Source organism: Rhinopithecus roxellana, chromosome 9 (genome assembly GCF_007565055.1).
Source record: "Rhinopithecus roxellana isolate Shanxi Qingling chromosome 9, ASM756505v1, whole genome shotgun sequence".
NCBI lineage: Eukaryota > Metazoa > Chordata > Mammalia > Primates > Cercopithecidae > Rhinopithecus > Rhinopithecus roxellana.
Genome location: NC_044557.1, coordinates 77,025,915 through 77,038,859, shown reverse-complemented (window position 1 = coordinate 77,038,859; position 12,945 = coordinate 77,025,915). Strand labels below are relative to the sequence as shown.

At 32.9% G+C, this 12,945-nt stretch overlaps 1 protein-coding gene across 3 annotated transcripts in view; it reads left to right on the top strand.

Annotated features, from left to right (window-relative positions):
- CSMD3 (CUB and Sushi multiple domains 3) overlaps positions 1-12,945 on the top strand; it is a 1,308,251-nt gene that overhangs the window by 844,186 nt on the left and 451,120 nt on the right. For all 3 annotated transcript variants that reach the window (XM_030937706.1, XM_030937708.1, XM_030937707.1), the window contains 2 exons: positions 965-1,153; positions 9,068-9,184. In XM_030937706.1, the coding sequence (XP_030793566.1) occupies positions 965-1,153; positions 9,068-9,184 (306 nt within the window). The remainder of the gene's footprint in view (positions 1-964; positions 1,154-9,067; positions 9,185-12,945) is intronic.

The following is a 12,945-nucleotide window of genomic DNA, read 5'->3' as shown; positions in this document are numbered from 1 at the left end:
ATTTAGATGACGTGAATATGCTTGATAAATATACTTAAAATGTACAATTTCCCTCTTTAAAATTAAACTTCTATTTTGTACCATTTTGTTTAGCTTCATTTTTGAATTGGGTAGCTAATACAAATAAATATTTTCTCATATAAATGTGATTTATATTAAAAATGTTAATGACTAATTTTGGAATATAGAAATAGTAGTTATTCATTGCTTTAATATCCTATATAGGAAGAAAAAAATAATAACTTGGTATACTTTATACCAGTGATTCTCAATTGAGTGTTGTTGCACCCGAAGAAATGTGTAGCAATATCTGGAGATATTTGTTATTGTCATGGCTGGAGAAGTGCTACTGGCATCGAACAAATGGGGGCCAGGAATGTTTCAAGAAAACATTGTCATGGCGTGATCTCAGCTAGAGATTGTAAATTGCAAGGAAGATATCAGGAGACACTGAAGTGTACTATAGACTATTGATAACAGCAACAGTTAACCACCAGAGGAAATGTACTAATTGGTTTTTCTTAGAACGGTTCTGGTGTTCATACTTTCATATGCCTTGCAAAATGCCTCTACTCTTTTTCTTTTTCCTTTAGTAATTAGAATATTTTGTATAATATTTAGAAAGGTGCTTGGAATATAATAAATTCAAGAAATGTTGACTATCACTATGATTATTATTGTGATATATGTGTATATATACACAAAATTTAAAACAATACAAAGTTTTACAGATAGTTATACATTTTCGTCAAGTTCTTATATAATTAAACGACCTGAATTTGATCCTTAATGGTAGGAAATGAAAAAACAAATTTACTAAATAAATTGCTGATTTTAAAAATGAAGTACAAGTACCTTTATTTGTAAAAATCGCTGCTTGTAACTGTTTGAAGAACTAGGAATGATTTCAGCAAATCCGAACTCCATCAAGCTTACTCTTTATTTTCTTCCCTTTGTTTTCCAGGTGTTACAGTGAACACCTATTCTTGCTTGGACCCTGGAATACCTGTACATGGCCGTCGCTATGGTCATGATTTCTCCATTGGCTCTACTGTTTCATTTAGTTGTGATCCAGGATACAGGTTGAGTCATGAAGAGCCCCTTCTATGTGAAAAAAACCACTGGTGGAGTCATCCACTTCCAACCTGTGATGGTAATAACTCATTTGACATGCAAAATATGCTGATTTAGAAACAGAAAAATCAGTTTATTTGTGTGGGATTTGACATAATTATAAATCTTTTAGATTTTTTAAAGGTTCTTTTGTTTTCTGGCAAATTTATGTTATAAAACCATTCATGAAATAAAGACTGTTGCTAATCAGCCAAACTTACTCCATGCCTAAAAATACTATCTATGTATCTACCCTGTTTGTATTTGCATATATATTTAAAACTCACCTATGTAACTATTTTAAGAACATGCAGTGGACCTTTTGAAAACAGCCTTGAAAATGCCAAATTGGTATGAGAAGAAAGCCCTGAAGAAAATGCAGCATTCGCTTCCTGCCTTGAATGACAACATGTCCCAGTTCAAATGGAAAGCCAGCTTGTCTACCCAAATTCTAACCAGCTACACAGCACCATGGTAGTTTACTCAGACTACCCTGTTGTGTCAAGTTCCTAGTTATAATAAATAGTATATCAGTGTGATTGTAAGTGACAGAAACCCATCTCTAACTGGTATTTAAAAATAAAAACAAGCTGTTGTTCAACTGTTCAAATAGCAGAAAAGGCAAGGTGGGATACCTCTCATTGCTAATAAGAAGTATAAGTATAAATTCAAAACTTTTAAAGAATTTCTCTAGCTTTCACCTAGACTTTTCTTTGAGATTCACATAATTGTCTTATATTGCAGCCAGGTTTTTTCCATGTGAGGAATTGGCACTAGTGTATACACTCTTGGGAGATGGAAGTTGTTAGTCCTGTATCTTCAGATTCAGAGAGGAATGAGAGCTCTTCCCTGTTATTCTAATTACAAAAATCCCAGGGAAGTTGTTCAATTGGTCCATATCTAAACTAGTAACTATAGTGAAGGAGAAGGGCCCATTATGGTTAACTTTGTCTTGGTCATGTGCTCATCTATCCCTGTGGTTGAGACAAACCATGGTGGTATAAAGGTCCTATGTTTGTCAGAACCTAATAAAACTACAATGTTGGCCTGAATGAGGAGCATTCACCATGAAAGAAAGGTATAGAGGCAATATTGTAAGAATCAGGAAGATAAAAAGTAATGGGAAGCCCATCAACACACTTAACTTTTATTAATAATAAAAGCAAATAGATCCAGTTTTCCCAGGAGCAGCACAGGCCTTCATCATTTTTCGTCAGTGCAACAGCAATCATTTCTGAGTTTTTCAATCCAACCCCATGTTTCTCACTAAGGTTATTTCATGTTATATTCCATATCCAAAATTCTTAATGGCTTTTTATTGCTTAGAAATGAAAGCTCAAATGACTAATCATGGAATTCATGGTCCTTAACCTTGAGAAATCCATCCTTTTCCGTGATGTTTCCATCCTGCATTCTTACAATGCATCTTTATTTTAAAAGATCAAATCATGTTACTTTTAACCTCTGTTATGAACTGGCCTCCTCTTTTGCATTTCTATTTCATGTTGAGTATAACTGGACAAGGACTGAATTATATTTATTTTAAAAATGGCTAAGCTGTGTATAAAGCAGCTACTTAATAATTATTTTTTTCTGTTGACTTGAACTGAACTCAACTATCATATCACCTAGTGAACAGATTTGATCAGACGCTTCCTTTAATAGAGACTTTTGTGCCAGAGGTAATTAGTACAACTCTCCTGAGGTAGCAAGGGAGAAACAGACAAACAGAAGTTCTTGCCCTGTTCCAGGAATGTAAACTTGATTGGCCTAGGTTGCCTAATGCTTGTGTACAGTGTGCTTCACTCTAATATACATCAGCTTTTGTGATGTCTTTGCATCCTATGATCAGCTGATTTACAAAGCAAACCAGACAATGTAGTTTGGTGGTAATAACAGTGATGACTAATATTTATTGAGTTTTTACCATGTGCTGATACTGCTACAGATGCTTTATGTATTTTAAGTCATTTTCTCTTCCAAGTAACTCTATAAGATAAGTGCTATTATGATCACCACTTGCAGATGAGGAAACTAAGGCAAAGGAAAATTAAGAACCTCACCGTATGTCACCCCACTCGTTAATGGCAAAGTCAGAATTTAAATCCAGGAAGCCTAGATCCAGGTCCAGGGCACAAGGCTGCCACCACACTGTCACCTGTCCACATTCTACACAATAGGAAAATACTAAAATTCCTTAAAATGAAAGATAGATGATACATTTGTTATTCTTTCTCAGTGATGTCACATACTTATTTTAAGGACTTTATATGTAAATGTATATATTTATATATGATACAGCCATTTTAATAGTTTATAGATACTCTGTGCTGCTTGGAATGCATAACTGAAAAACAGGACATTACCCTTTTTGCTATCAATTATACCAAAGAAAAAGAGTAATTTGATTTAATTCTATTTTCTCTGTATATGCTTAGATTTTGAAGTAAAACTGGATCCTTTCTTAATTCATATTTCACTATTGACTGAAGAACTTTGAACCTTGAACCACAAATTCTTTCATCAGATTCTGCGCTAGTTTGTAAATTTAGTGCCTTATTTTTTTTTTTAATTCCACTTCTTAAATAATTTCTCTGCTTCTTCTTTTAAACTTTTAGGTCTAGTTTTCAACAAGCAGCCAGAGTAAGCTTTTATAAACTAAAGCAAATCAGGACAACCCCTTACCTAGAACCTTCTTGCACCTTTCATCCCAGACAGAATAAAATCCAAAGACTTTTGCATGATTTGATTAACCCCAGGTATTCTGGGCCTTTACTACCTCCCGTACTTCATCCTTCACCACTCTCTTCCTCATTCATGCTACTCCATTCCAGCTACACGTGTCTCCTGAATAATTTTCCCAATATGAGAACCCTTTCTCATTCCTCCCATTCTGTCCCTCTAAGCCTCCCTTCCTTTTGTCCTGAATCAGGATTCTCCCACAGAACCATATGACTTACTCCCTAATTTCACTCACAAGTATATACTCAATACTTGCCTCAGTAATTATATGAAAGAGTAACCCCTTTCATGCCACTTAAATTTTACTTCCTAGTATTTTTCACTCTGTTTACATTACTTTTTAGTATTTATTGTCTCTTTACCTAACAGAATATACATGTCATGTAGTAGGTGCTCTGCTACACTCACTGTCATACTCCCAATGACAAGAAGAGTCCTTGTCAAACAGTTGGCACACAATAAATCTGTGTTGAATGAAAGAAAGCTACATTCTCCATGAAATGCACTTATGGAAATACTTTTGCTTTTGGTTTTGCATATATATTTTCTGGTTTTTGCCTTCATGAATTTTGTTCTTTTTCTCCTGGAATGTTCTAGCCCTTCCCTCAACTATGCATGTCAGAATTGTAGTCAACTTTTAAAGGTTATGAACTTGATCATGCTTTTCCTGAACAAAGCAACTGGGCATAATCTTGACTTTTTCTAAACTCTGTAGCTCTCTATATTTACATGTCATTTATTGCTACCTTATAACCAGTTATTGATTTGTTAACTTAGTATTTATTAATTATGCTGTATATACACTATAAAAAGACTGTTGAGCATAAACAGTGTCTACATTCTTCTTGAATGCATAACAGTTATACTCATTATCTTATTTTTCTTATATTCTTATAATCAAGAACCAGGTGTTCTTGTTGCTTTAACATGTATTTGTAAAAGATGTCCCGTGACACATAAGAGATTTGATTTAAAAAACAAACTTTTTTTTTTTTTTTTTTTTTTTTTTACTGGCTACTTTGATTAGAACTTGCTCCTATATATCTCTGCAGTGTTTTTGATAAAACTGAGATTTGAATGGCTCTAAGGTAGACCAAACAAGAATTTTTAGGAGAGCATTTTGCTTTGGCCAACATATCAAGTGTTAAAGGCTGCATGTACGCTAAAAGTCACAGATACATGTTTTTTATGCACTGGGTACATGAGATTGTCATGAGTAATGGTGTAGGGCTAAGATCAGGTGCTGGGTCTGAAGCAACCTTCCAGGAACTAGGCATTGTTGCTTAAGACACCTCCCCTTTTAATGGATGTGTAGGTATGCTATGTCCTGAATTGCCTAAGACATGCTCTGTTTTCACCTTCTGTCCTGAGACCCCAATTTTAAACTCAAATTATCCCACTTTGAGAAACAGTATGGCTATTTTGTGAGAAATTTAACCTAAAAAGGTTAAGTGAGTCAGTGTCACTCAAATCATTAAGAGGCAGACCAAAATGGAACTGAATGAACTTAAACCTCATTATTTCCCTTATTTCTTCAGTCTTATTAAAAGATTTGAGTACATAGGTTAAAGTAGCAAATGAATACCTGGATTGAGGTTTAGATTCCTAGAATTCAAGATAAACAAGTTTGTCTAGAGTATAAGCAAGTCTGAACAGTCTCAGTTTAAGGGCATAACAGGCAGACTTGAAAATAGGAAAAGAAGAGATGAGATTAAAAGCAAACAAACCAACAAATTAAAAATTAATGGGATTTGTAATAGATGGTTATTTCCATGCTTCATTACAATACTCAAAGTGTTTTGATGGATCCTGGTCTAAAAATTGTCCATTTTGGATATAGACAGATTTGTACTGGCCCAGTATGTATCACTAACAAGGACAGGGTATAAATTTACAAGTCTGGGCGATTACATTCACCTGCTCAGCTTTTGAAGAGACTTCACTATTTCAAAATTGTAATGGATACTTATCCTATGAAAAAGCAGTATCATATGTTGCAAAAATCAAGGAAAAAAAACTCTACTGCCCAAGATTACTGTGTATCTGACTAATTGTTCTCCACTAACTGAACTGTCTCTATAATGGCTTATTGTGCCTCAGATTTTTAGCTTTTAGATGCTTTTTATCCTTTTAGGTGCTTTTTTTTGGCCAGCTGTTTGAGTTCACATAAAGTAACTGAGTTTTTCATATATATATATATATATATATATATTTCATCATGCTCTGAGTTCTTTAGTTTTTCAAAGATTCACTTGATACACAATTGTCTATCTCATTCACAAGAACATGTAATCCTATTATGTCTGTTACAAAACTGTTGGTATCCCTGAAGACACATGGAATCAATTAGCAATGTTGCTGCAATAAATTGGAATTCCTTCTGAACACATAACAGGAGATAACACAGGAGATCTATGGCACCTGTTTTAGACAGTCTTGTTTTAATAACGTTTACTAAGTGAATGGCCCACACATTCTCTTAAACGGACTTAAATCTCAGCATTCACTTTTTAAGTCATTTGTTTTTGGAGAAATTTTCATAATCATCTCTATACCACTATATCTGTTACAATACATTTAAATTCCATCCTGTACTTGAAAATATAAAACAAAATATCGCATATAAAAACTTAAATCTTTTTTATTCATCTTAATATTTTAGGTCATTCATTATTGATTTTAATAAGCTCTTACACATTCTTGTCTTTCCAATAGGAGGAATAGTTTTTAGATAAGCAAACATCATCAGTATGAAAGAATATTCAGTAATGAATTAACCACTTTTAAAATTAATCCAACTCAAAGATACAAAGATACTTTCTATTTGGCATTAGCATCTGTCACTGTACAATCTCATGTAATTGCTAAAAAAGCTGACAGTATAAAACAAATGCAACTTAAAACATTGGCAATATAAAATAATCTCATTTAGAAAAATGAAAAATTTCATTAGGTTGATGAAAATGATGAGGCTGATGATGGTGATGATGGAGAACTACTTCAGTCACATACGAAGTCACTGGCAAATGAGAATTCAAAATACATAGATCAGTTAAAGAACATAGACAAGGATACTGACACAATAGGTGTTGGGTGCACAAAAAAAGTGATTTGAACATGAAAGGATTAAATGAATCTCTGAGAAAATAAAGGATGCCCTTGATATTTTCTTTAATATATTGATCATTTGTGAGGGAAGTGCCACAAAATCAAACATAAATAAAGAACATCATAGCTTGCTAAAACAGTACTGTTAACGTGGAAAAAACATCAACACGATTCAAGAATCTGCCTGAGATCATAGACCCTGGAACTAGACTGTTTGAGTTCTATCTATACTTGCTTTCTCATCTGTAAACTGCACAATTACAGCATTCTTCTCAAAAGGTTGTTGTGGGGGCTGAGTTAACATAACTAAAATCTGCGGAATAGTGCCAGCTACATTTTAAGATCAAAACAGTGTTTAGTCTTGTTTTTGATAAGAATTAGTAAATCATTACAATTTTATCCTGTTTTATTAGATATAAAATAAAATGTACGTGTCTTTATGTTTTTAGTTTCATCTTTCAAAAAAACTTAAATTACATTCTTTCCCCACTATTTACTATGAAATTCCATCTTTAAGTCCATTCTCTTCAATGTCTGCATCCAATGATAATTATTTTCAAATAACAGAAATCTTCACTTTGTTATAAAAACGTATTCTATATTTTCCCATCTGATTCTAGTCAAAGTAATATTATGAATGTTTGTTATAATATATTAGTTGTTGAGCATTCCTCCTAAACTTTTAAATGTGTTTATGTGTTACACAGATTTATTCATTTACCTGCAGAATGTCTCTTTAAGTTTCCCCTTCTACAAAGGTATATAGGTACAGCTTACAGAAAAAACAATTCCCAAGAAACTTCTCAAGAAGTAGGACACTTGACAAAGTGTCTTTATTTGAAAAAATACTGATATACAGAAAAATTTTCTCTCAACTTCTTATATACACACACACAAACACACAGATACAGATACACACATACATGTGCATGCTCAGGGACACATATCTGGTGTCCTTTCTAAAAGTTTGCATCTCTCTTTTTCGTTGCCTTTTTGTGTATTTTAAATTAATTTAACTCCCTTAATTTTCACTATTGTGTTCATTGAGAAATTTTATTCTAGCTGCATGACACACAGTCCTTTGAAATAGAGACTGTAGGTTTTGATTCAGTAGAATTTCACTCAACAAATTCATATCATGTTATAGTGTTAGGTGCTTTTGGAGAGACTCAAAAACTCACTTTTCTAGTGTGCTGGGGAAGTGGGGCACGGATCAAACTAGACAAAGGTATATGTTGCATTCATGATTCTTACTACCCTTGGCTGTGTCTAAGAGTCGGCCTTTTGAAGTGAAAGAGTAAGGAGTCAACAAATTCTCTGCTCATACTAGAATAAAAATGCTTACTAGACATTTTTTTTTTTTTTTTTTTTTGCCTCCTCCAGTTTTCAATTTTGATAAAATTGTCTGGCGTACCATAAGCACTGATGGCTGTTGAATATGGTAGAAGACCTTGATTTGTTCTCAAGGAAATGAATATCAAGTCAAATATTACTTTCTGACCTAAGATTAACTTATTTTTATTACCTTAGAATATTTACTTACAAAACTACATCTCCTCAAAAGATCCTTTTTGTTTATAATATTTCCTAGAAAAAGACAGAAGTACAGAAGCAGCCTTGAAAACTTTTACAACTCACTTCATAGTTTTGAAAGGAATCCTATAAAGAATGACACATATCCCTTTAGGAATCTATATCAAACAATTTTATGCAATTAGCAATTCATTTTCTTAGTGCTTAATAAGAGGGATTGCTAAACAATTAATTACTCATATTTAATTTACCACCAATTTATGCAAATACTGCTTATAATTAGAAATGTATTAGCACATACTTCCAATTCAAATGTGGAAAGTTGAGTCATGTTCCCTTGGGTACAGTACTAATTCTCAAATGCTACTGAGTACCCTTTTCTTCTCTAGTGCTGCAATGGATAAAATGATTTCCTAGTATTGGAAAAGGTCTTAATACACACCTGCTATTACAAGGATGTAGCTTAAGCAAAGATAATGCGACTCCTCAATTCAAGAGAGGAGATAAGAGATTTGTTCACCCTCTGTCTCTCTCACTGTTGATCACATGGCTCTATTTCTTTGTATTTCAGCATTATGTGGAGGAGATGTTAGAGGGCCTAGTGGAACAATCTTATCACCTGGTTACCCGGAATTTTATCCAAATTCTCTGAATTGTACATGGACTGTTGATGTAACCCATGGAAAAGGTAATTTGCCTCATGAAATAATAATTAGACTATCTTCTGAATTTTCATTGAGTCTATTTTTATTTCCTTTTCCTTTACATGTTCTTTTGCATGAGCAAAAACAGATCAGTATTACAGTATGTTAAAACACATTTCAATTTAAATAATTGCCACAAAAATTGTATTTACTCTTCTATAGTATTATAATGTGCTCATGTTTTTACCAGGCTGGTGCTATGAGAGATTTGTTTAGTTTTGATATAATTAACTAATGATATTTGCATTTTTTGTCACAAGAAAACGTCAAACAAGATGGCTGTAGTTTCTGACATAGCGTTAAGAAGTTGATTTCAGGAGTTCAAAGGGGAGTATGAGATGCTCTGATATGCTGAGCCAATTTTAAAGCAACTAGTATATGTTTATACAAACTTGTTTATGAATGTTTCTGTTTTTGTTTATTATAATTATACTATTTATATAATTTATAGGCATTCTATAAATATCTGTGTCTCAGATTATTTAGTACAGAGCTGCAGATATGTCTCACATAAATAGAGTGTAAAATTGCACTCTGCATAATTAGATGTTAATAAATGTCCTTTTACAAATAAACAAATAAGTAAAAGACTCTGTAGTATTAAATATGGTTCATTCACGAGATTCAACCACTCATAAAACTTTTACAAACTACTTCACTGTTTTGAAAGGAATCCTATAAAGAATGACATGTATCCCTTTTGGAATATATAACGAACAATTTTACGTAATTAATAATTCATTTTCTTAGTGCTTAATAAGAGGGACTGCTAAACAATTAATTACTCATGTTTAATTTTTGCAAATATTGCTTATAATTAGAAATGTATAAGTAGGTACTTCAAATTTATCAAGGTACAGTGTAATTTATCAAGGTAACAACTTATCAATGGTAAAATGACCATTCTAATATATGAAAACAAAAAATATATTAAAGTTATTTACTTGAAAATCTCCATAGGGCTGATCTTCTAAAGGAGCTACTTTATTCATTTTAAAACCTGATTTTGATAAGTACCCTTTATTTTAGCTCTGTTGCTGTATTACATTATTGAATTTTACTACTAAATTGTATTTCTTGAAAATAAATAATTTTTTTAGAAAGTCTAAAAAAAGAAAAAAATCAAAATATAATACTTTTAGCAATAAGGAGATGTTGTTACAATTAAAACTAAAACTTTATGTTTAATACATTTAAATTTATCGTGTTTTCACAAATAAAGTTTGCCTTTGATAAAATTACATATTATTTTATCAGGAAGTGAGAATTATGTCAGGACAATTTTAGTTAGATTTCTACAATGAATTAAATATTATTGAGAAAAAAGTGTTTTTAAAATGAGTATTCTGGTACTGAATAGCAGGAATGAAGTAGAAGACTTTGTAAACTGTGATTTTTGTCATTCTTTATTAGTAGAAGACTCTTTGCTGGAAGCTAAACAAGTATCCTATTATTCCATTGTGAAGTAGATTAATGGAGTTTAAAATAAGCTCCCTGATATTATAGAAGGGAGTGGAGTGCTACATACTGCTTGCTATGTAAATAGAGGTTTAATTAACACTTAAAGTTTTGCATCTTCACAGGTTGCAAGTGTTAATTAAATCCGTATTTACATGGCAAGAGATGCAGATGTAGATGCCTTTGTTTTAAGAGCCAACTGAGTTTGTTTGAAGTACAGCTCTTCCAAAGGGTAGCCAGTTTCTTGAAGGAAAATCTCAAAGTTGGGAGAAATATTCAAGGTAATATAGTCTAACCTCTTACTCAGAAAACTAGTTTCTCTGTATAGTGTTTCAGAAACAGGATGAACTAACCTGTTATGGATATTTCTGTTGATAAGCACTGTACTCCTTGGGAAAACTTGCTCATTTTTTACATATTTAGTTGTTTAAAAATTATTCTGCAGCTGTTATCCCTGTTCTGCTCTCTGGAGCTACACTAAAAAAGCAGCCTAATCTTTGCTCCAACCAAAAGCTCCTCAAACACACCAACTCACCGTTCTGAGACTACCATGTTTTTCATGTCCTCTATCCCTAGATCTTTATTCCAAGTCTTTTCTACCCAGACTAAACACTCCTAGTTCCTTTAATTCATCATAAGATAATATTTTCCTGTTCATCACCACTCTAATCAACTTTCTCTGGATGCGTTCCAGCTTATCTCTTTAAAATGTGGTTTTCTAAAACTGAACACATCGTGGCACAGTGTAACACTAAAATTATTTTCATTAAAGAAGACAGTATTTGTGTTAATTAACTTTTTTGCTGCCATGTTATAGTACTAATTGATAAGAAGTTTGTAGTAATGTAAATCATCTTTTTAGATTACTGGGACTTAAAATACAGATAAATTAAATTCCTAAAATTCTATAATTATACAATTGCTTTTTTTCTATCTTCAGTGCAAACTTTTATATTTATCCCTGTTACATTTTATCATATCGATTTTGATTCAGACTTCCTATGAGATCATTTTGAAGTGATTTACATTTCACTTACATTTACATTATATAGTCAGAATGTTCTTATATAAGTATGATCATTAGCACTTTAAGGGTTTATAAGAATCTTAACAAGGATAGATCTAAATATCTAAGTATTTAAGAAATAATAAAATTTAAATGTGCCATCTGTAATCTCTTCACCATTAAACATGAAGTCAAAGTGTCTGAACACATACAATTGTTCGATAGTTTCAAAGTCACATACAATTGTTCGATAGTTTCAAAGTCAGTTAACTACAGTGTCATTCAGCCTACATTGCTTACTTGCAGGGACACCATGAGAGATTTTCCTTAAACACATTCTATAAATCAAGATGCTAATTATAAGTAGTTACAGGAAACCTAGAGAAAAAAGTGTGCATCAGAAAAATACCCTTAGAGTCTTAGAAGTTAGACTGTCCTTAAATAAAGCATAGTCCACACTTATTATTTTACATATTAGGAAAAAAATAAGTCAAATGGCACCCTTTAGGTAATAGCTGGTGGCATGACTCTAACTAAAACCTAGATATTAAAGCTATTTTGACTTTAAGTACAAGGCTTTAATATACATATATCTGCAACATAAATTACCTTTATTGGGCATCTTGAATTAGCATTCTTACGAGAAGTAATTACGATATTGAAACCACTGACTTTTTCTCCCTGCCTTGTTAGAATTGTGTGTCTTTGCCTGTCTAATCCCCTTCTTTCCAAAATGTCTATCATAGTCTGCACCATCACAAACTTCTTGCTTTTGGAAGTCATTGCCTTTTTGCTTTAGGAGCTCATTGCTTTTGGTTTTTTTGTTGGTTTGTTTTTATTTTTGTGTTTTTCCTGAGATGGGTTCTTACCCTGTCACCCAGGCTGATCCTGGCTCACTGCATCCTCAATCTTCCTGGGCTCAGGTGATCTTCCCACCTCAGCCTCCTGAGTAGGTGGGACTACAGGTGCGTGCCACCACACTCAGCTAAGTTTTGTAGTTTTTCGTAGAGATGGGATTCTGCCATGTTGCCCAAGCTGATCTCAAACTCCTGGATTCAAGCAATCCACCCGCTTAGGCCTCCCAAAGTACTGGGATTATAAGTGTGAGCCACCAGACCTGAGTGGTCATTACATTTGAAGGTCATTTTTATACACCTCTACGGACCCCTTTGACAAATTAATTACCTCTATTTCTATGCTCCTATGTTGACTTATATTAACCAGTTTGGCAGAATGATTAAAAGTTTGATTCATGTACCTTTTTCCTCAGGTAGGCCATGA